The sequence below is a fragment of the Penicillium rubens genome (genome assembly GCF_028828025.1).
Source record: "Penicillium rubens strain IBT 27055 chromosome Unknown utg000003l_segment0_segment0, whole genome shotgun sequence".
Taxonomy (NCBI): domain Eukaryota; kingdom Fungi; phylum Ascomycota; class Eurotiomycetes; order Eurotiales; family Aspergillaceae; genus Penicillium; species Penicillium rubens.
In genome coordinates, this window is record NW_026890601.1 from 119,160 (window position 1) to 147,049 (window position 27,890).

At 49.9% G+C, this 27,890-nt stretch overlaps 11 protein-coding genes across 11 annotated transcripts; 5 read left to right on the forward strand and 6 right to left on the reverse strand.

The window, feature by feature from the left end:
* On the forward strand, positions 1-1,271 carry N7525_006232 (uncharacterized protein; the record flags this gene model as incomplete). Its single annotated transcript, XM_002569255.2, has 2 exons — positions 1-357; positions 438-1,271. The coding sequence occupies 2 exons, from the start codon at positions 1-3 to the stop codon at positions 1,269-1,271; spliced, it is 1,191 nt and encodes a 396-aa protein (XP_002569301.2).
* Positions 1,272-1,716: 445 nt separating this feature from the next.
* N7525_006233 (uncharacterized protein) lies at positions 1,717-2,397 on the forward strand (the record flags this gene model as incomplete). The annotated part of the gene is made up of 2 exons (XM_061213654.1): positions 1,717-1,750; positions 1,871-2,397. The coding sequence occupies 2 exons, from the start codon at positions 1,717-1,719 to the stop codon at positions 2,395-2,397; spliced, it is 561 nt and encodes a 186-aa protein (XP_061068085.1).
* Positions 2,398-3,331: 934 nt separating this feature from the next.
* On the forward strand, positions 3,332-4,277 carry N7525_006234 (uncharacterized protein; the record flags this gene model as incomplete). The annotated part of the gene is made up of 6 exons (XM_061213655.1): positions 3,332-3,355; positions 3,441-3,473; positions 3,675-3,687; positions 3,796-3,852; positions 3,925-4,032; positions 4,090-4,277. The coding sequence occupies 6 exons, from the start codon at positions 3,332-3,334 to the stop codon at positions 4,275-4,277; spliced, it is 423 nt and encodes a 140-aa protein (XP_061068086.1).
* A 2,705-nt stretch (positions 4,278-6,982) lies between these two features.
* N7525_006235 (uncharacterized protein) lies at positions 6,983-7,231 on the reverse strand (the record flags this gene model as incomplete). Its single annotated transcript, XM_061213656.1, has 1 exon — positions 6,983-7,231. The coding sequence occupies one exon, from the start codon at positions 7,229-7,231 to the stop codon at positions 6,983-6,985; it is 249 nt and encodes an 82-aa protein (XP_061068087.1).
* A 681-nt stretch (positions 7,232-7,912) lies between these two features.
* Positions 7,913-8,975, reverse strand: N7525_006236 (uncharacterized protein; the record flags this gene model as incomplete). The annotated part of the gene is made up of 3 exons (XM_061213657.1): positions 7,913-8,107; positions 8,176-8,422; positions 8,476-8,975. 3 exons carry the CDS (start codon positions 8,973-8,975, stop codon positions 7,913-7,915), a joined length of 942 nt encoding a protein of 313 aa, XP_061068088.1.
* Positions 8,976-10,954: 1,979 nt separating this feature from the next.
* N7525_006237 (uncharacterized protein) lies at positions 10,955-11,698 on the reverse strand (the record flags this gene model as incomplete). The annotated part of the gene is made up of 1 exon (XM_002569250.2): positions 10,955-11,698. The coding sequence occupies one exon, from the start codon at positions 11,696-11,698 to the stop codon at positions 10,955-10,957; it is 744 nt and encodes a 247-aa protein (XP_002569296.2).
* A 478-nt stretch (positions 11,699-12,176) lies between these two features.
* Positions 12,177-14,642, reverse strand: N7525_006238 (SDA1 family protein; the record flags this gene model as incomplete). The annotated part of the gene is made up of 4 exons (XM_002569249.2): positions 14,586-14,642; positions 14,451-14,486; positions 14,090-14,377; positions 12,177-14,031 (listed from the first exon to the last, which is right to left on the reverse strand). Exons 1-4 carry the CDS (start codon positions 14,630-14,632, stop codon positions 12,177-12,179), a joined length of 2,226 nt encoding a protein of 741 aa, XP_002569295.1. The 5' UTR covers positions 14,633-14,642.
* Positions 14,643-15,120: 478 nt separating this feature from the next.
* On the reverse strand, positions 15,121-16,135 carry N7525_006239 (40S ribosomal protein uS7; the record flags this gene model as incomplete). Its single annotated transcript, XM_002569248.2, has 4 exons — positions 15,121-15,323; positions 15,381-15,495; positions 15,562-15,745; positions 16,002-16,135. The coding sequence occupies 4 exons, from the start codon at positions 16,133-16,135 to the stop codon at positions 15,121-15,123; spliced, it is 636 nt and encodes a 211-aa protein (XP_002569294.1).
* An 876-nt stretch (positions 16,136-17,011) lies between these two features.
* On the forward strand, positions 17,012-23,018 carry N7525_006240 (putative AMP binding domain protein; the record flags this gene model as incomplete). The annotated part of the gene is made up of 6 exons (XM_002569247.2): positions 17,012-17,071; positions 17,128-17,150; positions 17,265-21,109; positions 21,161-21,370; positions 21,423-22,026; positions 22,082-23,018. The coding sequence occupies 6 exons, from the start codon at positions 17,012-17,014 to the stop codon at positions 23,016-23,018; spliced, it is 5,679 nt and encodes a 1,892-aa protein (XP_002569293.2).
* Positions 23,019-23,543: 525 nt separating this feature from the next.
* N7525_006241 (sulfatase family protein) lies at positions 23,544-25,491 on the forward strand (the record flags this gene model as incomplete). The annotated part of the gene is made up of 5 exons (XM_002569246.2): positions 23,544-23,669; positions 23,739-24,588; positions 24,636-24,853; positions 24,907-25,068; positions 25,132-25,491. 5 exons carry the CDS (start codon positions 23,544-23,546, stop codon positions 25,489-25,491), a joined length of 1,716 nt encoding a protein of 571 aa, XP_002569292.2.
* A 197-nt stretch (positions 25,492-25,688) lies between these two features.
* N7525_006242 (2-isopropylmalate synthase) lies at positions 25,689-27,844 on the reverse strand (the record flags this gene model as incomplete). The annotated part of the gene is made up of 5 exons (XM_002569245.2): positions 25,689-25,871; positions 25,926-26,631; positions 26,702-27,576; positions 27,635-27,779; positions 27,837-27,844. 5 exons carry the CDS (start codon positions 27,842-27,844, stop codon positions 25,689-25,691), a joined length of 1,917 nt encoding a protein of 638 aa, XP_002569291.1.
* Between the last annotated feature and the right edge of the window lie 46 nt (positions 27,845-27,890).

Consider the following 27,890-nt stretch of genomic DNA (forward strand, 5'->3'; position numbering starts at 1 on the left):
ATGAGGAATCCCATGCTTTTGTGGTTTCCAAACCGGCATAAATATGTCCTGGTGGCTGCCATCCTGACGCTATTCATCATTTTCAAGTCTCTGCCCTCATCCAGCCTAGACCCCCGCACTGACAAGTACGGGGAAGACCGACCACGATATCTTCACCAGTCCAAGTTTCGCGCAGATCCAGATTATGAATATGAGGTCAAGCTCTCCAATGCGCTACGCGCTGTGGAGATAGAAAGGGAAATGCGCCATGATGAGGATGCGACAGATACACTGTGGCAGATTATGTTACCGGGTGTCAGCCAGCGAAGCGACGATTCAATCCAATTCGAGAAAAAGAACTCAGAATGGAAATACAAGGTAAGTCCGACGACGAACAATTCATATCTTGGTAACTAAATACCAGTTCGAGCCACGCCGACTAACTTTGGATTTCACAGCTTGTACAAGCCGACTGGGCTGACAAATTCATTTTCGAGACTCTGGAATCCATCCCGGATATCGCCCGACTTTACAAAGCATATCCACATTCCGTCCACCGCGGCGATCTTCTCCGCTACCTGATTCTATGGTACTACGGCGGATACTATGCAGACCTCGACGTATACCCCGCACGAAGCATCAAGACTTGCCCATCACTGCGCGACTCAATCTTCAAAGACGACACAGTCAACAGGAATGTCTCGCTAGTCGTCGGAATTGAGATCGATGAGCCCTTCGCTTCGCCGCAGAAGATGCGCGACTGGCACTGGGCCCGACGGTATGGCTTCATCCAGTACGCGATATATGCGCCACGACGGTTCAGTCCGCTGCTGAGAGAGATCATCGTCCGTGTACTGTCCCACACCAAGCAGCGAGCCGACAGGAGCTACTTTTGGAGTGGGAGATACAACGAAATGGATACGCTGGAGATTACCGGGCCGGGCGTGTTTACAGATGCCATTCTCGACGTGCTGTCGGATACATTGCCATCTGCACATCGGTTAGTCCAGCAGTCTGTGGACGCGGACGCTGAGTTTTCGGCTTCGTCTGTACAGCGTGTGACGTGGGCGCCTTTCCATGGGATTCAGGAGCCTGTCTGCGTTGAGGGATCCGAGGCCAAGCCTGGCAAGCTGCTGGGAGGGCTGTGTGTTCTACCTGTCAATGCGTGGGGCAATGGACAGCGGCATTCTGGAGCGGAGAACTTCCATAGTCAGCAAGCCTGTATCAACCATCGGTTTGGTGGGACCTGGAAGCCTTGGAAACAGAGCTGGCAGAAGTATCTCTTTGGCTGAGAGGATATGACTTTAATGTTTATGGTGTTTCGGGATGTACAGTGTACCTAGGCATGGCGTTTCATGGTATCTTCCACTTCATCTGGTTCTAAGGGATAATACTATCAAGGGCTTGTTCCCAATTTTCATATATTCATTTGCCATGGATCGTACTTTTGTAATCGTAATACCAAGCAAGTGAAAGCAATGCTGGCTTCGTCACTTCTAAACTTGATATTGGGATTTTGAGAAAGCGAGGTTCTAATGGATGCATTGTGTAAATGTTGAGGCAAAGGAAGAGAATACCGAGATGAAAAGTAGTAGGTAGAAACTGCACCTTTCCAAAGAAGAAGCCACAGCGACTATTCGACCCACTCCTAATAACTATGACCACCGACCAACAGTTTCAACCGTTTTATACCCTTGAACTATGTAGGTGTACTGATCCAATGGATATATCTACACTATGAACCGCAGCTTTTCAGATGGCAAACTTCGAGGTAAGGACGTGTCGTTAAGAACCAGAGTTCTGCGGAGAACGAGGTATTACTGCAGGGAATTTGGAAGTGCTCCTTAAAGGTACTGGAAATAAATATTCATTAAAAAAAAAAGAAAGAAAGAAAGAAAAGCCTTAACGCTCCCCCAAACCAAATTCCTCCATGCCAGAGGCAAGCCTCTGGAGTCTGAGCCCGTCAACAAACTCATTGATTATTGTGGGCAGATGCCCAGCAAGGGCAACTACCTCATCGTCGGTCAAGTCCTTTCCAGTCAAGTCCTTTCCAGGGACTTGCCTCTGGAGTCTGAGCCCGTCAACAAACTCATTGATTATTGTGGGCAGGTGCCCAGCAAGGGCAACTACCTCATCATCGGTCAAGTCCTTTCAGTCAAGTCCTTTCCAGGGACTTGCCTCTGGAGTCAGCCCATCAACAAACTCATTGATAATGCTGGGCATCTACCCAGCAAGGGCAACTACTTCCTCATCAAGAAAGTCCTTTCCAGGGACCAACGAAGCAAGAGTGGTATGGTGGGCGAGGCCAACCGTAGCGACGGACGGCTGGTGGGCCATAGAACACAACTGAATTGCGGCGGTTGGCCAATCAGAGATTCGTCACCTGGCACAAACTCATGTACCAAAAAAGCGCGGTGAGTAGTGTCAACCGAGCGTAGACCACTTCGCTAGTGTTGTCTGTGTTTATTTGAAAGAGACTCAAACGAGTATTAGAACAAATTCCAGTAGACGTTGAAGGGGATGTCGGAACTCTGTTCGACATTCTTGATGGAAGCCCGAGTGAGTTCCACGCCTTTGTGACATGGATTCGCCTGACCATGACGGAGGAGGTTTCTGGATAACGATAGACGGTCAGTATAGTATAGCGAGTCCACGGAGGTATCTATCCCACCAGCAGTATGTGTATGTAAATTGTAGGTTTTTGTTGAAGAGATTCGACCTAAGGTAGGATAGGAGATCCAATATCCCAACCTTGGAAGAGTGAGACTTACTTCTGGTCATTTTCCGTCCCCCCAATCTGTGAATTGTAAGCGAGCCTGACGGTAGAAGGTGGCAAGAGAAGAAGAAGAAGAAAAAATCTCTAGGGGTAGAAAGGAAGAAGAGAAAGAAGAATGGAGAAAGGAAAAGGAAAGAGAACTCTGGTTCTTAAAGACCCTTCTGCCTTTGAAGTTTGCCCCCTATAAAGATGAGGCCTATGGAACTGTGTAGATGTATCCATTTGATCAGTACCTGCCTATACCTTTAAATGTTAAAACCGTTTGTGGTTATTGCTAGGATTGAATAGAAGGTGAAGGACAAGTGAAGGACAAGTGAGGACAAAGTGAAGAGAAAGTGAAGAGAAAGTGAAGAATAAGTGAAGGATACCAGGTAGGTATCTATAGATGTAGGCCTAGGCAGTACTGAGAAGGGCTCCTGCCTATTTTCGCTCCTTCCCTGTGAGATCCTGTCTTGTCTCTTCCCCTCCTCTTCCCTCCTCTTCCCTCCTCTTCCCTCCTCTTCCCTCCTCTTCCCTCCCTTTTCCTTTTCCTCTCTTCTTCCCTCTCTCCCTCTTCTCTCAGTAAGCAACAAAAACATGTCTGACAAAAAGCAAGTTCCTGTAAGTCTTATCCGTTGATTTGCGTGCCATATGGTCACCCCATGTCTGTGTCACAGATGTGAATATGCACTGACAAACGTGCCAGCCCACCATCCAGCCCCCTGCTGCCCCCACCACTGTGAGTATTCAATCGCTGAGATGGTCTAATGATGAGGAGATACATTGATGTTCACAGACCGACAAGGTGAGAAAGCGGAGGCGTGCCCGCGGGGGCAAAAAAATTAGAAGTAAGTCTCACAAGCAATATTGAGATCTCCAATCCGGCCTTCAAGGCCACTCGCATTATGCAGGAAGCTAACCCACAAACGCAGATATAAAGGCCCAACAAAAGGGTAAGAGCCCTGTCTACCTATGAAGGCCCGTGTTACGAGAGCTGGATCGATGCATTTCATGTCTCGTGCACATCGAGAGAGAAAGGAAGCTATTAACACTGCGTCTAGCCAAAGAGCTTGAGGAAGCTGCCTCTGCTGCGGCTGCTGCTTCTGGTGCCGGTGCTGGTTAGTATCCTATGGCATATTGATGTCGTCTACCCCAATTTACCAGGAGAGATACTAACATCCTGCAAGCAGAGTCCTCCGCGCCCCCCGCCACCTCGCAGCCCGCTGCCTCCTCCCCGGCAGCCTCCTCCCCCGCTGCCACCTCCCCCTCCTCCCCCGCCGCCTCCACCTCTGCACCCAGTAAGTTGAATACCCTGACTTTGTTGAGGAATGATGCTAATATTTGAATAAATGTAGGCAACTCTGGTGTCGCCGTTCCCGCGGTGGGCCTCGCCCACCGTACCACTATTGCTTCGTTGGTCCCAGAACTACAGTTGACGGACGAAGAAACCACTGCGCTGGCCGGATATCTACCAGATATCATTACTGCTTTCGTTCAGGATCGCAGGAATACGTTGAATGTACCCTGGGATTCGTGGATCTGAAAATCAGAAAATAAATATTCTTTCACACTATCTTCACTGTTGCTCCTCATTATAATTATAAAGTTAAGTCTCCGTCCAGTGAGTAACGAATAGCATCTACAGCTATTGATATGAAGCCTTGGATTATCTATATACAAGCAAGGTGAGCGTCCTTGATGAGCGTCCTAAGCCATGGCGAGTGATCTCCGATCACACTGTCGAACGCTTGTGCTTTTATTGACCTTTCAGATGCCTTGTTGTACCAGTACGACTAGGACATGTTGATTACCTACCTGCAAGACGAAATTCAAACACCCAAGCCCCAAGCCCATCAGGGCAGGATCCTAATAAAGCCTCTGGTTCTCAAAGACCATGTCTCTGCCTTTGAGATTTGCCCTTTATAAAGATGCCAGAATATGGACCTTGGAACATTGAGGAGCGATATCAATGTTCAAATGTGTTCTTTTTATATAGACACAGATAATTCCTCTCCTAACTCACAACTTGTTCGCCACACACACACATTCAGGCTCTGGTTTATCACACCCTGTCCAGCTTACAGGTTACTTCTGGTTCATTATACCCTGCCTTTTCAATTCACAACTTATACACCGTATACCACGAGCGAAATTATCTCGACGGTGGTGACTGCCCACATCTATAACCCCGATATTTTCGCTATTGCTGAGGTCAAGCTGAAAGTTCGCAACGGCCGTAATTGGCCTGGGCTTCTGCGACGGGAGACAATACAGTAGGTGCGCGCATGGATGGATGCCTTATGGGAGTGAATAACCCCAACATCTTCGTCATTGCTAAGGTAGCGAAGAGTGACCAGAACGCAGGACCCTCTCTATCTAGAGTGGTCAAAGTCGGTGACCCGGTGTTGCTCCATTACGCAGAATTAAACCGGCAGGCTTGATAGGAGCCGATTCTCCCGACATCTTTGCTATCACTAAGCTAAAGCCTAGGGTCCAAAACCGCGTTGGATGACCTGAGCTTCTGTGGCAGGAGACAGCTGAGATGGTCTCCTAGATACTTCACGATGACGAGGAAGCTCGAGAAACTTCCAACCACCAGTAAGTGACCCCGGATCACACTGTCAAATGCCTGTTCCTTTACTGACCTTTATAGGTGCCTCCTTGTCTCGCAAGACAACCATGAGATCTGGCTGACGCTTGCAACATACGACGAAGAATACGCTTAGTACGTGATAGAACTCTAGCTGTTAGAGGACAAGTTCTAGATTCTAGAACCCTATCGAGGAACTTGCTCTTTCTAAAAGTCCATGAATATGGTCCGTGGAACATCAAGAACATGCTTGATATGGATGACTTGGCGCGAATACTCGTGGGCTGGGCTTTCAAAGTCATGGGTGATACTGTCAGGTCTATGACTCTGTGTGAGTAATGAACAATACTGTCTGCCTCGCAAGCTGTATTGCTCGGTTTGTCTGAATGTTGAAGATATCCAACTCGCGGTGTGATAGTAGATCTCAATATTCTAAGAATGTGAGACTTACTCCTGATCGTTTCGCCCCGATCTCCGAATTGTAAAGTGAACGAACGAACGATCGTCGTAATCCTCGTCTGATAAAGACTTTCTCCGTCGTTGTTATTGTCGGTTGGTGATCGTGGGGCGACACGCGTTAGTAGTAGCTGATAACGCCTAGACAATCGGTTTATAACATTGCTGATCTTTCTCAAGTGGGCATCGCGCTAGGCAATATTGGTAAGAGATGCCTTACGCGAGTGTAACGCATCTATCCAGGTGTCGACCCTTACGCCTATGTGCCTTTTCGAAGAATAGGACGTTCCTTTCCCCTTTAACTAGAATCAGACTCGGTGACCGGTAGGGCGCACGATTACCTTAGGTAATAGGGCCCGGAGGAGGTTTCGAAATGACCAGGGCGGTAAGGAAGACATGCCGACCGCGTGCAAAAGCGGATTTTTGATCGTGAAGATACCCGCGTGAAGAAGGCGGGAAGAAGGTGAGGTACTCTAAAGGGGAAGGCACTTAACCACGTTGATAGCGGATTATAGGTGAGTATAAAATCTCTACGCATAGTTAAGATCTCAGTCTTTCCTAGAGCCATAGAGTAGGTAACCCTAGAGGTAACCTTGAATTATGCATCTACAAGTTGACATCTAATGATATGACTTACGATGCCACAATGATTGGCTTAACGTATGGTTTCTACGGGTTCTTGATTTAGGTTTATATTAGCTCCACCCTAACTATATAGGAGCTACTAGTCAACAGCGCTACGAAGAGGCCCAAACCCTTTGCTGTTGGTGGAGTAGGCCGCTAGCAAAGGCGCATCTATACTCCGGGGGCGAGGAGGGAGGTAGACGCAACCGAGAAATCCTCGACCATTTATTCCTTAATAAGTCTCAGAACCGACAATGAAGTCCGTGACCTTGAAAGCCTAGCCCACAAGTATTCGCGCCGAGTCGTCTATATCAACCATGCTCTTGATGTTCCACGGACCATATTTCTATATCCTCATGAAGTGCAAGGGTCCTAGAGACAAAGGTCTTTAAGAACCAGAGCGTAGTCTAGAAGGAGAGGCTTGTATGGGAGGGAGTTCGTCTTTTAGGTATTGGACATATAGAGGGTCGTACGTAGCAAGCGTCAACTAGGTTTCATGGTTGTCTTGCGAGACTAGGAGGCATATGTTAAGGTCAGTAAGGTCATAAGCATTCGACAGTGTTGTCCGAGGTCACTTACTAGTGATCGGGAGTTTCTCGAGCTTCCTTGTCATCGTGAAGTATCCAGGAGACCATCTCAGCTGTCTCCTGCCACAGGAGCTCAGGCCATTTAACGCGGTTTCGGACCTTGGGCTTGACTTCGGCAATGGCGAAGATCCCAGAGTATTTAGTCAATGGGATATACCTGACCTCATTCTTCATTGCACGTCTCTTCCGTTTGTTGGGGTATCGAGGAATAGGATACTTCGAAATCACTCTTGACGGCATTGTCAATGAGGTTGGTATGTTGACTCCAAAACAGGAAGAATTTTCAGACTAAGAGAAGAGTCTGAAGATGGACTGAAAGATGAACTGAAACATCTGAGAGACGACACTGAGAAGCGGCTAGAAATAGAAGGCAAGCTACACGCTCTTTCCTTCGAGTTTAAGACACAATCAAACCCCCCAGCTCTTTCCTCTCATCTCTCTCTTACTTGCCTCCCACTTCCATCCCGATAACAGCCATGTTCCTACCTAGATAGGTCTAGCCTTTTGTGACGGAAGTCTCATAAGGCTTCGTCAAGGCATCATTGACAAAATTGTAGCACCTAGGTACTCTTCGAAGTCTTACTAACAGCGCCTCGATTATCACAGGAGCCGTCTATCATTCGTACATATGTATCACATGGCATCTAGGACGGTCTGGAAACAACCGATACTAAAAATCCATGGATGTCCCACTTCGCAGAATTACAAAAACCACATGGAAAGAAAGGTATGGAGGGGGGTGGTTATTTAGGAAAGGAACCATGCTAGCAAACGGATATTCAGCAAGGCTGCTAGACTTGAGAGTTGTGTACTTTATATTATGGAAGGAATATCTAGGTAGTCAGGCCTTTATTTTCGCCATGTGGAAGCTATGATTAAAAAGAAGCGGGCTTGCTTCTCAGGGAGCATTGAAATAGGCAACTATCTAACACAGATAGTAGACATCTCCAGGCCAACCGGTTGGCCCAAATTATACCGAACGAACAATTCCACGGGCGCCGTCTGCGGGTCTTCAAAGGTCCATAGTTGCGAATGTTGTAAGGTGAGACCTTCGCCATCGTACACGGCTTGAATAATTCTCCCCTTCTGTGGGCCCAGGAAAGAGAGAACCAGCATCTATAACATGGGAATGTCAGTTAAGCAAGGTCCCTGTGTGATCTGTAGTGCTAGATAACAGGACGTACTGGATGGATATGGCAGTTTCGAAAGGGTCTGTGATTGACTCGAGCGAGCATCATGTTCACGATTGCTCCTAACTCGGGGGTAGTAAGGCCTTGGTCTGTATCATTGACGGCAACATCCGCAACACATGACATAATCATGTGAGGCCTGAAAGTGCCGCTGCGGGTGCTGTATCGCAATGTAGCCTTTACATCCCAGCCTTTAGCCCGGCCAGACCGAAGTTGAGGATCTCCTTTCTTGTACGATGGGCTGGAAGTGGTTAGCACTGGGAAATCAACAAAACCATTGTGCTCTTTACTTACTAGAAGGATCTCAGGCCTCCAAAGTCCCAGAGGCAATATACCCCAGGCTGAATGTTTCTGTACGTATGAAGCTGCCAGTCGATGTGCTCCTGTATCATTAGGCCTTGCTTGTACCAGTTCTTGTCAAATTGTAACTTTTGGTATCGCTCGTAGTGACGTTTTGCGGCTTTTAGGACATGTTCTTGGTCCGAGTAGTGCCGCCCCTGCAACTCTTCCACAAGTTGATCGAAGGTTGGGACTGCATTCAGCCTGGGCGGCGTCGTGGGTCTTGGGGTATCGGGGTCGGCTTCAACCGGATACTTCTTGAGAAGTCTGTCTGGGTGTGGTAGAAAGAAGCATGGGTCGAATTGGATGAGTTCGTCTCCCACCGTTGCCACTTGGGATACTTGGATTCCAAGTCTCTGGAGGTCATCAAAGGAAGGATGGTTGGATTCAAAAACTGTAAGTTGCCGGAACAGGGATTTGAGGAAGTCGTGAGGTTCTTGAGTTTCAGAGTCCATTTCGACAAGAGCTGTGAGAGCAAGGGAGCCAGAAATGAAATACAAGTCCAAGCTAAAGATCAAAAGACCCCACCTTTTTCGTGACGCTGGACGTTCCAGGGCTGGACGAGTATGAGCGAGGATGGATGAAGAGAAGAACTGTGAGCTGAGGCTGTTTGGAGTCAACCAGATAAAGTTTGGGGAGTATCCCAGAACGTTAAATGAGACTACGATGCTGGGCTGTGGCCTTATTTGTCAGGCAACCACGCACTTTCGTCTCAATGTCTCTCAGCATAGCCTATAACTTGACCGATACATTCCACGGACTCTGCCGCATGATTCAGCTACGGGGTGCGATTGCTAGGCTGATATAAGAAAATCGCGCACTGGCCGCTGAGGTATTTGAGAGTGCCTGGTTTGGCGACTGGCGCTCCTTTCTCCCGGCTTTTGCGTTGTTTGTTTCTCGATGACAGTTCATAATTTTCATCTAACTAACATTCTTCTTATATATTCTCTAAGGGCTATATCACAGCGGCCCTTCTAAGTGGGGAGGCTCACTGCACCCTCTGGCGAATCCATCTGATATGGTGTCTTCTTTGGGACTAGTGCACTCACATGGCGCGAGCCTCACAGATCCATAACCTAATATCCGAACCAATCGGAACACGCAGCATAGAGCCGGTGGGCCTGATCCATCGCGATTCATCTATCCAATCAGATATTGCTTTCTCTTTTGGAAAGTATCCGCTCCTAATTGGTAACTTGTACCCCCTCTGCTCTCAGTATCGGCCTATTCGGCTGGTGAGCTGGTGAGGGATTTTCAGCCCATGAGCTTGAAATTGGATATGCAAGAATCGAACATAGCCTCCATTTATGTAGGAACGAAGGAACACTATTATATCGCTGTAACATAATATGTATGTAGCCATGCATAAGTTAGCATTATTTGATATATTTGGCAGGCAATACTACTTCTGTACAAGGTCGATTAACTACATACAAATAACGCCCTATATATCGCCCATGGACCAGGACATAATATACTTCGCCCATTCCGTGGACAAAAATGGAAATAAACACTAAAACCGAAAGGAACAGTCCAGTAGCTACTAGTACATACATGTGTAGATATATATTAGTACATCTTTTCCCCGCTACCTGCTTTTACGTCTCCAAAATATCTGTACGTTCAAACCCATGGCTTCCAGTGGCACTTGGATAAATCCCGTCGTTCGATATCGAATCAATCAGGATTCGCTTAAGCAAGACATGCAAGAATATCCAGATATCGAGGCGGCGCAGTTTCACGACATCGATGCTAATTTCGGAGCTACCTTGAATGACACCATTGCCGTTATCAACAAGGATTATTATCGTACTCGCACGAAGACTATGGTGCTATCAGATACACGTCCCCCCCTCAGACTTCCGAGATTTTTGAAGGTTCGAGTATACTGCGCAAGATTGCTAGGTCGGTGATTGGTACTATAGTTATGCCGTAATGTAGGGACATATCATACGTTGGTGACCTTTCCTATGTATGCAACGTGTGTCTCATTGTCTCATCGTTTCGTTGATTTCTTTTTGTGTATTATCGAAATTTAGTTCTAGTTGACTGCGAGCCCTTTCTGACTTGGGCGGTGTCTCGTATCAATTACGTTGATTATCTTTGAGGTGCCCAGACTCTGGAGGTAAAGCACGACATATACACACTCAATAGGACTAGACTTCAAAGTAGACTACAAGCCTGACGACAGAAGAATCTAAAAGTGTCAACAAATATCCTTGATAAGTCACATTCACTGCTCTGCAGATGGCAGAGCAGATGGTAAAAGATAATGGTACAAGACAGATGGTACAAAAAAGCAGCAGTGGGTATAATACAAGTCCGGTAGAAGAAACGAAACCGATTCTAGGCCCAAGGACAAGCAAGAAAGATAGTAGGTCATGCCACGCAGTGGCTCGTAACGGAAGGTAGAGAAGAAGCGAGAGCCAACAGTTCAAGCACCGTACATCCGCACATCCTCTGCATCGACTTCCTCGCGGCGGCGAAGGAACGTAGCTTCCTCAAAGTCGTCCATGTCCATAGTGGGTTGTTCACCCTTGCCATGACGCACAGCAAGAATACGACGGCTTTGGCCTAAATTGGGGGACAGGATGGTCCGTCCGTGTGAGTTCCCATTCCAGGATCCGCCGAAATTGTCGAATGATTCATCGGCATCCTCATCGACGAGAATATCACAATCTAATTCCAAAGCCCGCTTCTGACCGCCCAAGGCAAACGACGCAGCCGACTCTTGGCTGCTTGGTGGGACCGAGTATGTGTCGCCATCATCAGTGACGAGGTAGTCATCGCGGCCGAAGGAGGATTTGCCAGCGCCAGAAAACGGCGATAGCTCGGAGGGTCGGCTGCCATGGTAGGGTTGAGCGCGAGGAGTCTGAGCAACAGCTGTAGGAAGTGGAACCTTTTCTTCTGTCTTGGACATTTGTGTTCTATACCCCTCTGCGACAGATTTCCGGACCCGCATTCCGACAGACAGAAGAGAGGACTGAACTTTGGCAGGCACAACGGGGTGGGCAGAGAAGGTTTCCGCGGCGTAATGGTGGTGGTGCGATACTACAGGTGTGTCTGAAGCCACTGGTTCCGACGCAGATGTGAAGAATGTTGTGATGGGAGGTTGGAAGCGCCGGCGCTTCGACAAGTCGCTGTTGCTGGGTGGCATTGGGCGGTTGATGGAGGGCATTTTGGGAAAAACGGGTTGGGACACGGGTACGTTTTCGAATAGAACGAGGTATGAGAATTCAATTCTTTCAGTTTAGTCTCAAAATGCCCACGAGGAAGTGACGTAGTGGGGTGTAAAGGGGAAGAAAAAAAGGGGAAAACGGAGATGGAGGCTGCTCAGGCAACGGGACGCCACTTAACGCGGTACGCGTTGATCGCATATCCACTACGGAGTATCGCGTCGACCAATATAGTACGGACTACTAGTACCCACGGGCATTTGATTAACTAGTGGACTTCTTTTATACCTAGGTACATCCATCTTACTACCTAGTACGGAATAATCTCCACTGTACTCACTGGTGCAATTCGTAGAACTATGGGCTGTCATAACTGAGGGTAAGTGTATGCTCTTCATAGTCTATCCTGCGACATGCAATGACAAAATGTACTGTATATAACGAACAATCATTATTTTTTAAAGGGACATAAAAGGCTTATCACTGGCCAACGTTTCCTCTTCGTCCGCCTCTCTTGCCACGATCGACATGGGCCCTGAGCACAGCACGGGTCTCCACCAAACTTCTCTTGTTCTTGCTGCGCGCCTTGCCCAACGTCATGAGGAAGTTCTTCTTGCGAGCCTTCTCTTTGTTGGTAGTACTCTTTCCTTGCTCTTCCTTGCGTTCCTTGCGACGAGCCTCCTTACTCATATGCTCAGAGCGGTCGGTTTTGCCCTCCCTGGCGTGGGCAATACGCTCCTCACGAGTGGCCTTGGCGGCAGACAGAGCAGCAAGACCCTCAATCTCACCAGCAGTCAATGGGTCATCGGTATGGCGGGAGGTCCACGGGGCAGCGACGCGGCCCTTGTTGCCCGGAAGGGTAGCATTGGCTGCTGCCTGAGCGCGAAGCTCCGTAAGTTTGGCGAGATCGGCCGGCGTGAGGATGCGGGTGGTGGCCAGCTTCATGAAATCGATCTCTTTGTCGGCTTCCTTCTTGTCCTCTTCTTCCTGCTTGGCCTTCTTTGATGCCGGCTTGCCTTCATCCTCGGAGTCGCTTAGTACAATATCAGCATCGTCCTCCACATTGATCCATTCTCCATCGACATCACTGTCCTCGTCATCTTCAACGTTCCAGGCTGCCCAGTCGGCCTCATCGTTCTCCTCTTCATTATCTTCGGCATCAGATGGAAGACCATTCTCGATGTTCTTCTTGCGGCGCTCCTCGTCTTTCCACTTGGCCAAGAGTTCCAGACCCTCAATTTCGCCGACTGCCTGCTCACCGTAACGTCTCTCTTGTCTCTCACCAGCGCGCAGACTCATTGCGGCCTCCTTGCCACGGTCACGCTTCTTCAGCATCTGCGCACCGACGTCACGGTAAAGACTGAGGAGACCCTTGGAGGCCATCATGACACCCTTATCCTTACTCTTCTTGTACATGACAAGATCCTGCAACAGTGTCTCTTCAATAGCCAAAGGCTGTCTGACACAAATTTCACGGATGGCATTCAGACCAGCCGTCGCAACTTCACCTGCAGATGCTTCGGAGACGAACTCGTTTGCAATCTTCTGAACCAGAGGCTCGAGTACATCGGGCGGTACCAAGTCGTGCGAGGCTTGGGCTAGGGATGCCAGGAATGAAGTCACAGAAGGTTGGCGGGGCGTGAGGAACTTTTGGAAGTAAGAGTAGAGCGGCATGATGTGCAACTTGTGCAAGCCGACCAGGCGGGAGACCAGCTGGAGGACTTGGAGTTTTTGCTCCAGCTTCAAGTTAGACTTGCCGTTCTGAAGATGTTTGAAGAACATGTTCTCCGCGAATCCCTGGGGATCGTGCAGCAAATGAAGTGCGGAGAAGTTGAGGGGACTAGGATTGCCCTTCTTACGCTCCTTGTTCCTGACCGCTTTGATAGCCTTTTCGGCGGTACGGGCCTTCTTTCTGGTCTTCTTGTTGATAGTAAGTTGGTGCTTAACCTGGCCAACATTGACCTCTTCTTCACTGTCTTCGTCCTCCAATTCCTCGCGCTCCTTATCGCCACCGAGGAAGAACCGGACTCCACCGATAATGACCTTTTCATTTTGCGACAAAGCTGCCTCCTTCATGACTTCAACGGCCTTGGCCTCTGTCCAGATTTGGCGCTTCCATAGCTCCCTGGTGATCTTGATCGCCCACAGACCTTTAGCTGATGTGCGGTCTGATGTGACCAAGTTGAATAGAACGGTCTGCATAGTTCGGTTCAGCTTATGGTTAGTGGTCTTTGAATTTGCGGTGCGCAGCTCAGAGAGAATCTTCTGGAAGAGCAGAGCCCGCAGGGTTTTGCTAGGTGTAGAGATGAGGATTGGGAAGAGGGTGTGGAGTAGCCTGTGGTAGCGGTTAGAATCGATAGTAGGGAAGTCATGAGAGTAGGTCTGCTTCGTACGTTGCTGAATCCAAGAGATCTTTCTTCTTCAAAAGCACCAAACTTCCAACCAGCTTCTCCCGCAACTCTGTCTCCAACACCAAGTGATGCTGCATGAGCATGTCAATGAGCTGTTGCGGGAAATCCTTACAGATCCCTGGGTAACAGTCGGCCACATGGGAAATGAAGTCAATGAGATCCCGGAGAGAAATAAGACCGGTATCCGTAGCGGATGAGGGCGCCGCCATGTAAATCTCACGATGGGATTCATATTGGTAGTGTTGGGCGCGGAAATCTTCGATATAAGACCTGAATAGCGCAAAGAACAATTAACCCCCGATCGAGTGAAATAGATCACAGAAAATCTCTGCGAATAACTTACTTGGGATCCCTGCGAATCTTGTGCTGCAAATTGGGCCTGCGAATCGCAAAGAAAAGATGTTAGCCATCACGGACTTGAAGCCTCCATTAGAACCGATTGATCACGGGCGCACCGGCTCAGACCAGATATACATACAGGTCAGCCTCGACCTTTTCCAAGGCCCCAAGCTTTCTTTTCACCATTTTGAAGTTGAAAATAAAGAATGTGGTGGTAGAGAAAGGGTAGGAGGTCCGAACATTTTTTTTTTCTCCGTATTCTCCGTATCGATAAGCGATGGAAAATCTCAACCTTGGCAATATCGGATTTGGCTAGAACTACCTAGGTATCAATATCAAGTCAAATTGTACCTTTGCATATAAACATTAGGCATTTGATCATTTCAACTATTCTACGTATATTTTTGCTAGATCCATTCAAAAACGAATAAAAGAAATTTTTTTCTTTTTAGGAAATAGGTCTTTACGACCCAAGGTCTTCATGATCGCATCACAACTACAAAGAAAACCGTCCGAATGCGTTCCCTTTTAAGATCGTGCTTCCTCCTTGACTGTATCACATTATGTACAGCCTTGCAGATGCATGCGAATCCACTGAATCCCGGTTAAAACCCCGTCCACTCCAGTATACGCAAACAGAGGACCAAACGGAGAACAAATCCAACACAACCCCTTTACCGGTTGCTCTTGGCAACACGCTCGAGCTCGTCCTTCTTCTTGATGGCGTAGGAGTTGGAAGAACCCTTGGCGGCGTTGATCAGCTCCTCAGCAAGGCACTCAGCAATGCTCTTGATGTTGCGGAAAGAGGCCTCGCGAGCACCGATGGTGAGCAGAGAGATGGACTGGTTCACGCGACGGAGGGGAGACACATCGACGGCTAGAATGGCGTTAGTATTTGATATCAGTGAAAATGTAGAATTCTTCCTTCACATACCCTGGCGACGGACGGTACCCTGGCTACCGATACGGGTGGAGTCCTCACGGGGACCGCAGTTGACTATGGCGTCAACGGCAACCTGGAGAGGGTTCTGGTCGGTCATGATGTGGATCTGAATGGAAGATTAGTTGTCTGAATTGGATACTGGGATGGTCGAATTGGTCGGAGTGGCACATACGATCTCGAAAGCGTGAGCGACGATGCGAACAGCCAGGAGCTTCTTTCCGTTGTTGCGGCCGTTCATCATGAGGGAGTTGGTGAGACGCTCGATGATGGGGCACTGAGCCTTGCGGAAACGCTTGGCGGCATAGCGACCGGCAGAGTGGGAGAGGTAGACGGGGGAGCGGATCTGGATGTAGTCGCTGCGATGGCGGGTCAGCACCTCTGTAAACCTGATAGTCGCGCAATTGCCGGCCCTTGTGTGCGCTGTTGATTTCCTGATGTGTGCGGATATATAAGACCAGTCCCACAGCGTGTTGCGTTTCCGATCAAGAATTTCGATATCCCCCTTCAATTTGTCGAAAAAGTCTTGCCATTCCACCAATTCAACTCCTTTTTTTTTCATCGCACACAACAGGAATGCACTCGGCGCATAGAGGACCTGGTAGAAAAACTCACGTCAAGGAGATATCACGGATCTCGACATCATCGTAGCTCCACTTGTTGAACAGCTTGATGCTGCCCTGCTCGGCCAGAACCTCCTTGGGCAGGACAGGGAATGCGGCGACCTCGACGTCCCCGTTGTCGGACATGTTGACTGTGCGGGAGGGGTTCGTGGGAAAATGACCGGGTTGTCGTTGGTGGTTGAACGTCGATGAGGTTCCGGGTATCCAAGAAAGAAATTGGTGTGACTCGCTTAGGTTGTGCGGGGGTCATGTGATTAGGGTAGGCTGAGAGTGGATATCACCTGATTTTATGGCTTATCGCCTTATCACCTTCATGCCTCAGGCCCCAATCTTTATTAATGATCCGCACCTGCCCAAGTGTCACCGGGGAAAACCAAATAAGCCCAGCCTTATATTGATCGCAATGATTGTCTACTGGTTCTACTGGACACTCTTGAGCTTTGATTCGAAATAAATCTTCAATATGTGCAATTGAAAGACAACATTCTCCATCCGAATACACAAATCTAGTCCTGAACTGGTGTAAATTGATGTTTCATTCCTAGTAGTTCCGAGCCTGGACGGACACGCGATACACCCAGACAGTACCTGAACGCCACAGTCTTCATCGGGACTCGATGCAGTAGGCTCCATGGTATACAATATAGATGTAAAATGTTCTTTTATGTTCTATATATAACTGAGACATATTTAGAGGTACAACATATATAGCCTCTCTCCATCGCATGTCTCAGGCCCTCGGCTCGCTTGACCGCCTTAGCGGGTGACGTTGTGAGTGTCTTGCGCGCAGACCAGAGACACGACGGATTGACTGCTGTCGAACTTACACCCCGGTAAATACAATCTGCGGCTATCAGGGCTGCACTTGGCAAATCAGCCTCCCCTCTCCTGCGCCCTCGAGACGCGCATTGCGATGAGGTGTTCTTGACTTCGTGTCCCCCATCCCTCCCCCGCGCTTTTGATACGTTTCCCCGAATTGAGGCTTTCCGACCCTCCGTCCAAATGGCGGAAGAGTCCCCCGAGATACAGGCCGCTTTGCGGAACCTTGATCGGGAATTGGAGGTATGTACGCTTTGTGCACTTGTTGTGTCCTTTTGCTTATGTATGGTCCATGACAGGAGGGCGATATCACCGAGAAAGGGTAAGCCATCCCTGGTCACGAGCAGTATTACAAGCCAATTGTTCCTTGTCATACGGTTCTTTCGACAGGGGCTTTTTGGACCAGTGGGTGCATAATAGAACTAACAACAAGAAGATACCAGAAGCGACGTACCGTCCTGCTCTCGCAATATTTCGGTCCCAACAAGCCCCTTGAGATCAATCCGCAGACCAATCTTGGCTACGATGCAACCCCGACCAGTCCTGGAAGGGCCCCGCCTGCTATTTTGAGTGTTCGCCCACCGACTGCCGAATCATCCATGCCACATATCGCTTCTCCCGTTTACGCAGGCAGTTACAATGGCTCACAGGGTAGCGGAGGCGTCGGATATGGTCAAGGTACCGGTATACCTCCACAGGATCAGTCGCATGCATCGCTAGGTTCTCATAGCAGAGAAGGCATGCTCCAGGCCCATGATCGCGCGCCTTCAGGAAGCTCTTACGACTCTCTATTCCTTCCTAGACCCCCGATCCCAGGATCACAAGGCCAGGATGGCTCCAGGACGGCAACCTTAATGAGTCAGAACTACGCGTTCAACCCGAATTCCCAGCCTGAGTACGCCCAGGAGTACGCCCAGGAGTATCCTCAGGAGTATATCCCTGCCGAACACGTTCAAGCCGAGTATGCGGACGACGGCGTGGCACATTACGATCCAGCATCTGGAGGGCCCACGCGACAGTCAACAATGCTTGATTCCCAGCAGGGGTACTTTTCTGACTTTGCGGGGCAACAGCATGATGATTATAGGGATAGCTATGGAGGTGGCTTCCACCGCTATTCTCAGTCTGGGGAAGCGTTTTCGCCAACCGCAAACATGGCCCCGCCATTGATGCCCGCCGCGGCAGAACTTCAGCATGGTCCCACTATTGAGCACCTACTTCCCCTCGAGCCTCGAGAGATTCCTTTCGCATTGAACGATCCGCACGACAAAAATGTCCCCATGTCCAACTTTGACAATCTACCCACGGTCTTACGCCATCGTGCTCGAGCTCACCCCAAGCAGGCAGCATACTGGGTGCTAGATGCAAAGGGTAAGGAGGTTGCATCGATAACGTGGGAAAAGTTGTCTAGCCGTGCAGAGAAAGTTGCTCAGGTCATTCGTGATAAGAGTAATCTATATCGTGGAGATCGCGTCGCTCTCATCTACCGCGAAGCTGAGATTATTGAGTTTGCGGTCGCGCTCTTAGGTTGCTTTATTGCAGGGGTTGTTGCCGTGCCTATCAACAGTCTAGATGACTACACAAGTCTAAATCTCGTGCTCACCTCAACCCAGGCACACCTGGCTTTGACAACCGAGAACAACTTGAAGAACTTCCAACGCGATATCACAGCTCAAAAGCTCAGTTGGCCCCGAGGAGTCGAGTGGTGGAAAACGAATGAGTTCGGTAGTTTCCATCCAAAGAAGAAGGACGATACGCCTGCGCTGCAGGTTCCCGACCTGGCCTACATCGAGTTTGCGAGGGCCCCGACGGGTGATCTGCGTGGTGTCGTGATGAGCCACCGGACTATCATGCACCAAATGGCATGTCTGAGTGCAATTATTTCTACGGTCCCTGGAGAGTCAAACTCCAGGCAGTATGGCACTAAGGGAGAGACTATCATCAGTTACCTCGATCCGAGACAAGGAATTGGTATGATCTTGGCCATTCTCTTCACCGTTTACGGGGGCCACACGACGGTTTGGCACGAGGACCGGGCGGTAGAGACACCCGGTTTATATGCCCATCTCATCACCAAGTACAAGGCATCGGTAATGGCGACCGATTACTCTGGCTTGAAGATTGCTACCTACAACTACCAACAAGATCCGATGTCGACAAGACATTTCAAGAAAAACTCGGAGCCTAATTTCAGCAGCGTCAAACTCTGTCTCATTGATACACTTACTCTCGACCCCGAGTTCCATGAGATCTTGGCAGACAGATGGCTTCGTCCAATGAGGAATCCACGGGCGAGAGAAATTGTGGCACCAATGCTCTGCTTGCCAGAACATGGAGGTATGGTCATTAGTATGCGTGATTGGCTCGGTGGTGAAGAGCGAATGGGATGTTCTTTGACCCATGAAATGGACCCGGCCACGCGTGACGATGCCAAAAAAGAAGATGAGAATCTTGCCAAGTCTGAGACTAAGACTGGCTTCGGAAGCAGCCTTTTAGGCGGTGGATCACGAGTCTCGACGACCAAACAAAGCCCTAAGAACGAGCTAAGTGAAGTCCTCTTGGACAAAGAGGCCTTGAAGAGCAACGAAGTGGTTGTGCTGGCCATGGGCGAGGATGCACGAAAGTACGCCGGCAGTATGCCGCACGCTGTACGTGTTGGCGCTTTCGGCTACCCAATTCCCGATGCAACTCTCGCCGTTGTCGATCCGGAGACCAATCTTCTCTGCACACCAAACGTCATTGGAGAGATTTGGGTCGATTCACCCTCTCTTTCCGGTGGCTTCTGGGCATTGCCGAAACACACAGAAGCGATATTCCACGCTCGTCCCTACAAATTCGAGGAGACTAACCCAACCCCGATACTCGTGGAACCTGAGTTCCTCCGTACTGGTCTGCTCGGATGTGTTATTGAGGGCAGACTTTTCGTGCTCGGTCTCTACGAGGATCGTCTCCGCCAAAAGGTCGAGTGGGTTGAGCATGGCCAGGAGATCGTCGAACATCGGTACTTCTTCGTTCAACACCTAACTGTTAGCATTCTTAAAAAGGTGCCTAAAATTCATGATTGTACCGCCTTTGATGTGTTTGTCAATGAAGAACATCTTCCAGTTATTGTTTTGGAGTCTTACTCCGCCTCGACGGCACCAACAACTTCTGGCGGTCCACCAAGGCAGCTCGACTCGGTCCTCCTCGATTCCCTCGCCGACAGGTGCATGGAGGTATTGTACCAAGAGCACCATCTTCGGGTGTACTGTGTTCTACTTACAGCCCCGAATAGTCTGCCGCGTGTCACCAAGAACGGCAGGCAAGAAATTGGTAACATGCTCTGTCGCAAAGATTTCGAGGCCGGTATGCTGCACGCGGTGCATGTCAAGTTTGGGGTTGAACGTTCAGTCATGAATCTACCGGTCGGTGTTGACCCGGGAGGGGGCATCTGGTCCCCTACTGCACTTGCATCACGGCAAGAGTTGCTTGCCTATCAGGAAAAGCAGTACTCGGGTGTGGATTATCGCGATGTGGTGATGGATGACCGAACTTCCACCCCATTGAACAACTTCAACACGATCGTCGACCTTCTTCAATGGCGAGTTTCCCGCCAAGCCGAAGAACTGGCATACTGCTCCATCGATGGCCGTGGAAAGGAAGGAAAGGGCGTCACCTGGAAGAAGTTTGACCTCAAAGTCTCTGCAGTGGCGACGTACCTCAAGAACAAAGTGAAGGTGCGACCAGGAGATCATCTCGTGCTGATGTACACCCATTCGGAGGAGTACATCTATGCCATTCATGCGTGTCTGTGCTTAGGTGCTGTTGTCATCCCAATGGCTCCAATTGACCAAAACCGTCTCTCGGAGGATGCCCCTGCATTCTTGCACATCATCAGCGACTTCAACGTTAAGGCCATCATCGTCAATACCGAGGTCGACCATGTCATGAGGCAGAAGCTTGTGTCACAACATATCAAGCAGTCCGCCCAAGTCCTTCGTATCGGCGTTCCTGCTATTTACAATACCACAAAGCCCTCGAAGCAGTCCCACGGATGTCGGGAGCTCGGCTACACTGTGAAGGATACTTGGCTCCAGGGCAATCTGCCCGCTTTGGTTTGGACTTATTGGACGCCAGACCAGCGAAGAATTTCGGTCCAAATTTCTCATGAAACCATAATGGGCATGTGCAAGGTTCAGAAAGAAACTTGCCAGATGACAAGCTCGAGGCCAGTGCTTGGAAGCGTCCGAAGTACCCTCGGTCTCGGATTTCTCCATACCTGTCTGATGGGAATTTTCGTCGGTAAGTTGGCTGTTAATCTATGAAGTTTCCCCTTTTAACATATTATCCTAGGTGCGCCTACATACCTTGTTTCGCCAGTCGATTTCGCTCAAAACCCAATGACTCTCTTTGTAACACTTGCTCGGTACAAAATCAAGGATACCTATGCCACCAGTCAAATGTTGGACTACGCAATGAGTGCTATGGCTGGAAAAGGCTTCCAGCTTCAAGAACTGAAGAACCTCATGATTTCCGCAGAGGGCCGACCTAGAACGGATATCTGTACGTGTCATTGCCATCACAGCCCTGAAGAGAAGCTAACCCGATTACACAGATGGAAAGGTACGCCTACATTTCGCCAATGCCAGCTTGGATCGTACCTCGATCAATGTTATTTACTCGCATGTTCTCAACCCAATGATTACCACACGATCATACATGTGTATTGAGCCCATCGAGCTATGGCTCGACCTGCGCAGCCTCCGTCAAGGTCTTATATACCCCGTGGACCCGGATGCGGACCCTACCGCGCTTTTGCTGCAGGATTCGGGTATGGTACCAGTCAACACCCAGATTGCGATCGTGAACCCTGAGACCTGCACTCTCGCACATGTTGGAGAGTACGGTGAGATCTGGGTCCAGTCGGACGCTTGCGCACAGGGATTCTATAAATCCAAGCAAGACTTCGATGCCGAGCGGCTGAACGGCAGAGTTGCCGACGGCGATCCCAGCGTGCCTTATGTCCGTACTGGTGATCTTGGTTTCCTCCACACCGTTACTCGACCGATCGGTCCTGGCGGCCAGCCAGTCGATATGCAAGTACTGTTCCTCCTTGGCAGCATCGGCGAGACTTTCGAGGTCAACGGTCTCAATCACTTCCCTATGGACATTGAAAATTCCGTGGAGAATTGCCACCGCAACATCGTGAATGGAGGAAGGTAAGTAAATGGCATTCCTTCAGATAAGACATATAGGCTAACATGACCTTTAAAGTGCTATTTTCCAAGCTGGTGGGCTGGTTGTTGTCGTTGTCGAGGTTACCCGCAAGGCCTATCTAGCCGCTCTTGTTCCCGTCATTGTTGATGCCATTCTCATGGAGCACCAGGTTGTTGCAGATATCGTCGCATTCGTCTCTCACGGCGACTTCCCCCGCTCGCGTCTGGGCGAGAAGCAGCGCGGAAAGGTTCTCGCCTCATGGGTGACCCGGAAGCTGCGAACCATTGCTCAGTTCAGCATTCGCGACCTGGAGGGAGACAGCCCATTTGCGGACATGCCCCAGCACCGGATGAGCAGAGCTTCTAAGCCTGGAAGCACCATGGGAACCAGCGTCCGACAGTCTGCAATGAATCCAGACGACGCGGGGGTCCCTCGCTCTCCAGCCGGGGTGACACTGGAAGACACTAGTCATCCCGCACCTAGTTATCACACCGACCGAGCTGGGTCTATGCCGCATGAACTTGGGAGTGCCACTGACAGTAGTGTGGCTGTCACTCCTGTCCCGAAGCCTAGCCCCGCTGTGCCTCATATCAAGGAGCCACAGTCTGCTACGATTGTAACCGAGTTCGACGACCATCACTACGACACATTGGATTCCGCTGTGGGTACCTCCAACGCGGACCGTGATTTCCGGTTCAGCTTCGATATGGCCGACCCTGTCCAGTCTCAATCGTATCCATATCCTGGCGGTGAACAGCCCTCGACGGGAGAGTCGCTTCCTAGCCACCAGGGAGGGAGCAACGGCAGCCATGCTATTGGCACAGCCCATGCTGAACCAGCACGTCCAAGCACACAGGGCAGCGGGATGGATGATTGGCCCCAAGAAGCTCTCATGTACCAGTCGGCACTAGGCGCAGAAGGAGATGTCCACCGCACGGGCAGCAACAATGCTGCACCGCCCACTCGGCAACTGCGAGGCTTGAACTTGGATTGAGCGTGTGCATCGCACAAATTAAAACGATTTGTTTTCGAAAAGGCTGCTTGGGCCGTGTTGACAGTTCTGATCTTTTTTCCCCCTAGCATTGCGTTTTACCCTCGTCCCCAATACCTTAGCTGTTTGCAATTTGTACATATCCAGTATATCTTTCTTTCAAATGTAGATAAATTCTTTTTTCATTTGGTTTTGGTCGATCATTCTATGTGGACTAAAAGATACGACCCACCCTAACACCATCGACATCCACGAGCTCGCCATCGCCGATCTCCTCTTTATACTCCACGTCTGTCTGTTGTATATGATACTGGACTCCGACTGATCGACTTCCCCTATAACTTACAACCTATCACCGGCATGCTGATCATATCCATTGTACGATATTCCCTCTATTCGGTTGATAATATGCAATTCTATGGAGAAATCACACAACTCGGTCTTTTCCCATGACACAGAGCTTGGAGAAGCTGGTATATAGTTGCTCCCAGCTCTCAAGCTCAACAAGTAACATTTAATTTTGCAGCCATGAAATTACTGAAATTGCTGTTATTGGCAACTCTGGCTGTTGCTAAGCAGCCTAATATTCTTTTCGTTCTAACAGACGATCAGGGTAAATATGTAGGCGGTTTAGAGCACATGCCTAAGCTGCAGGTGAGTGTATCACCATTCCACTGAAGCCCTACTTTCTCCAATCCCTCCCCAGTCTAACACTTTAACCAGGAAAACCTTGTTCAACAAGGGACAACCTACTCCAAGCATTTCTGCTCAATTGCACTATGCTGTCCCTCGCGAGCCAATCTCTGGACCGGCCGCATGCCACACAACACCAACGTAACAGACGTGGGACTTCCCTACGGTGGCTACCCAAAAGTAGTCTCAGCCGGCTGGAACGACAACTATCTCCCACTATGGATGCAAGAAGCAGGCTACAACACATACTACGTGGGCAAGATGTGGAACGCCCACACAGAAGACAACTACAACGATCCCTACGTACGAGGGTTCAACGGCTCCGACTTCCTCCTAGATCCGTACACCTACCGATACTGGTACGCACGGATGACACGCAACGGAGCAGCACCAGTCAAGTACGACGGACAGTACTCGACAGACGTGATCGCGGAAAAAGCAGAAGGTTTCATCGACGAAGCAGTTAAGCACGAGCAGCCGTGGATGCTGACAGTAGCGCCGAACGCGCCGCACTCGAATGGGTCTCATGATTCCACGCGGGATGCGAACTGGTTCGGCGAACCCGAGTTTGCGCCGCGACATGCGGATCTGTTTAAGGATGTGCGGGCGCCGCGCGATGAGAGCTTCAATACGCTGATTGAGAACGCGGTTAGCTGGGTGCAGAATGTGCCTGAGTTGAATCAGACGCATATTGATTATATTGATGAGTTCCAGCGGTGTCGGTTGCGCGCTTTGCAGGCTGTTGATGAGATGATTGGGAAGCTTGTTGAGAAGTTGGAGAAGGTTGGCGAACTGGACAATACTTATATCTTCTATTCGACGGATAATGGGTATCATCTCGGTCAGCATCGGATGCAGCCTGGCAAGAACTGTGGTTATGGTGAGTTGGTCTTCATTGTCTGTGTTGTATATGGCTAACTTTTATAGAAACCGATATCAACGTCCCTCTCATCGTCCGAGGCCCTGGTATGGGCAAGAATCAGACTCTGGATGCTATCACTTCTCATACGGATCTAGCTCCCACCTTCTTGAATATAGCTGGGGTGACTCGAGATGGGTTGGATGGCAAGAAGATTCCTACTACCATTGCAGCCAGCACGGCGGACAATAGGACTGAGCATGTTGCTATTGAGTACTGGGGATTGGTGAGTGATTCCATTAAGAGCGCATGAGGCCAGTCAGCTAATATTGAACATAGGCTGTCCCAGAAGGAATCTACGGGTATGCCAGCGACAAGGTCGACCAGTCCCATAACAGCTACCAGCGAAACACATACAAGGGTATCCGACTGGTTGCCGATGACTATAGTCTATACTATTCAGTATGGTGCACGAACGAGAAAGAGTTCTTCGATCTGAAGGTAAGCCATCCCCTTCCGTCCTACAGTATATCCCCAACGACCAGCCCTAACACTGTTAAACAGAACGACCCCCATCAGACCGTGAATCTAGGCACGCACCCAGCCAAACACCCCAACTATAAGATCGCAAATCGCGAGCTGCCACAAATAATAGCGCGGCTAGATGCGTTGATGCTCGTTCTTAAGTCCTGCGAAGGCGACGCATGTCGATACCCCTGGAAGCAGCTGCACCCAGCCGGCAAAGTTAACAGTCTTGCCGATGCACTGGACTCCGGCTTTGATACCTTCTATGCGAAGCAGCCGAAGGTTTCATTTTCATCTTGTGAGCATGGATATATCATTTCGGCGGAGGGGCCGCAGAATTTCAATTCCTATGGGGCCAGTAAGAGGGGATGGGGATTGGATGAGCTGTTTTGGTGGTGAGATTCCATGTCTCTGGTCTTTTTATAGCTTGACATGTGTTGTAGATATCTGTTGATATGTATATAGCGGCAATGAGATGTCAAATTAAGTCAACGTTGATATCCGAGAAGAAATGAAGAAAATAGATTATTTCAATTGATCATGGTATTCACATTATTGCTGTCACTTTTAGTCTTAGGCTTTTTTTAATCAATTACTTACATTTTTTCAGCCTGTTTTGTCAGCTGCTCGACATTGACCTTGGCGCTCAGACCGCCGTTAGATGTGGCAGCATCAGGGGTACCGGACAGCTGCTCGAGGGCCTGGATGTCCTCGTCGGTGAGGGTGTTGGAGCGGATGGGACGGAAAGGAGCAGGAGAGCCAGCGCGGGAGGTGAGGAACTAAACGCATGTTTAGTGGTGAAATGCAGACAAATCTCAAAGATCGAATCTTACCGAGCTGGCGGCGCTGAGCAGCGCAATCAGGGAAGCCTGGACCACATCCTGGTGGATACCAACACCCCACACCTGTTGATTGCTGCCGGCTGCTGTGCACTGAATGTATGTAGCAGCCTTGGTGTCACGACCGCGACCAATGGAGTGTTCCTTGTAATCGCGGACGTCGAGATCAATACCAAGGGTGGAAAGCGCGGTAGCCAGGGACGAGATAGCACCTGGACCGACACCGGTGATGGCGTGCTGGACGTTGTCGATCTCGATAATACCGGTGAAGCGACGCTTGAGGTTCTTGGTGTTGAGGGCCTTGCCGGGCTCGGGAGGAGCAGGGGACTGCGAGCGGTCGGTGGTGATGCTGTAGTCGACAAGGGTGAAGCGAGGGTTGGACTTGAGGTGGTAGGCCTCCTCGAAGAGATTGACAATCTCGGTAGGCTTCAGCTCCCGGCTGACAGCCTCAGTCTTCTCCTGCACGATCTTGCTGAATTCGACCTGCAGGGCGCGAGGGAGATCCAGCTCCAGGCTACGCAGGATAATCCAGGCGGCACCACCCTTGCCACTCTGGGAGTTGACGCGAATGACTGCCTCGTAGGTACGGCCGATATCTTGGGGGTCCAGGGGCAGGTACGGGACGACCCACTCGGTTTCCTCGTCGGCACCCCCACCATCTTCGCGCAGCTTGAAGCCCTTCTTGATTGCATCTTGGTGGCTGGATTTCAAAAGAAGTTAGCAAAAATAGTCCAACACACTGGGAAAAAGAAAAGGAAAAGAAAACAAACCTTCCAGAGAATGCGCACACAACGAGCTGACCTCCATATGGCGCACGCTCGTTGACAGGGATCTTGTTGCTCTCCTCTACCACCTTGATGACAGAGTTGATGTCTGAGAAGTCGACACCTGGTGAGACGCCTTGTGTGTACAGGTTCAGGGCGAGAGTGACCAGGTCCACGTTTCCGGTACGCTCACCGTTACCGAACAGAGTACCCTCTACACGCTCGGCACCGGCCATTTGTGCCAGTTCAGCCGCAGCAACAGCGCAGCCACGGTCGTTATGCGGGTGGACTGAGACAACGAACTTCTCGCGCTCAGTCATGTTTGTGCAGAAGTACTCAATCTGATCAGCAAAGACGTTGGGGGTGGCCATCTCTACCGTGGCGGGCAGGTTGAAAATGATGGGCTTCTCAGCCGTGGGTTCCCAGGCAGCCTTAACGGCCTGGCAGACCTCCACGGCGAACTCGGGCTCGGTATCGGAGAAAGTCTCGGGGGAGAACTCGAATTGCCAATCTGTGCCAGCCTGGGCGGGGTCGTCCTTGGTGATAGAACGGGCATACTTTGTGCATTTAACAGCCATCTCCAGACTCTGCTTGCGGTCCATGTTGAAGATGATGCGGCGGAAACAGGGGCTCGTTGCGAGGTAGATGTGGAGGATAGCCTTCTTGGCGCCCTTCAGGGAATCGACTGTGCGACGGATGAGATCCTCCCGGCAGGGAGCCAGGACTTGCAGGGCGACATCATCGGGTGTGAGACCGGGCTCTTCGACCAGACGGCGGGTGAAGTCGAAATCCGTCTGGGATGCGGACGGGAAGGACACTTCGATTTCCTTGTAGCCAATATCCACGAGCATCTTGAAGAAACGGTATTTTTGCTCGCCGTCCTATAGCACCAGACTAATCAATATGAGAAACAAGAGACAGCAGTAGATCATATCATACCATTGGGTCCGGCAGAGACTGGTTGCCATCACGCAGATCGGTCGCCAGCCAGCGAGGAGGCTTATCAATAACTTTGTTGGGCCATTGGCGATTTGGCAGGTTCAGCGGCTTGAAAGCCTTATACTTTTTTGAGGGATCCTTGAGCCTTTAGAGAATTAGTATGAAGAACCACCAAATCGGAGTCAGGGTCATTTCAACATACATCGGCATGTTGGCGGGGTACCGCGGGGGCGCAAGTGGATAAGAGACGATAAAA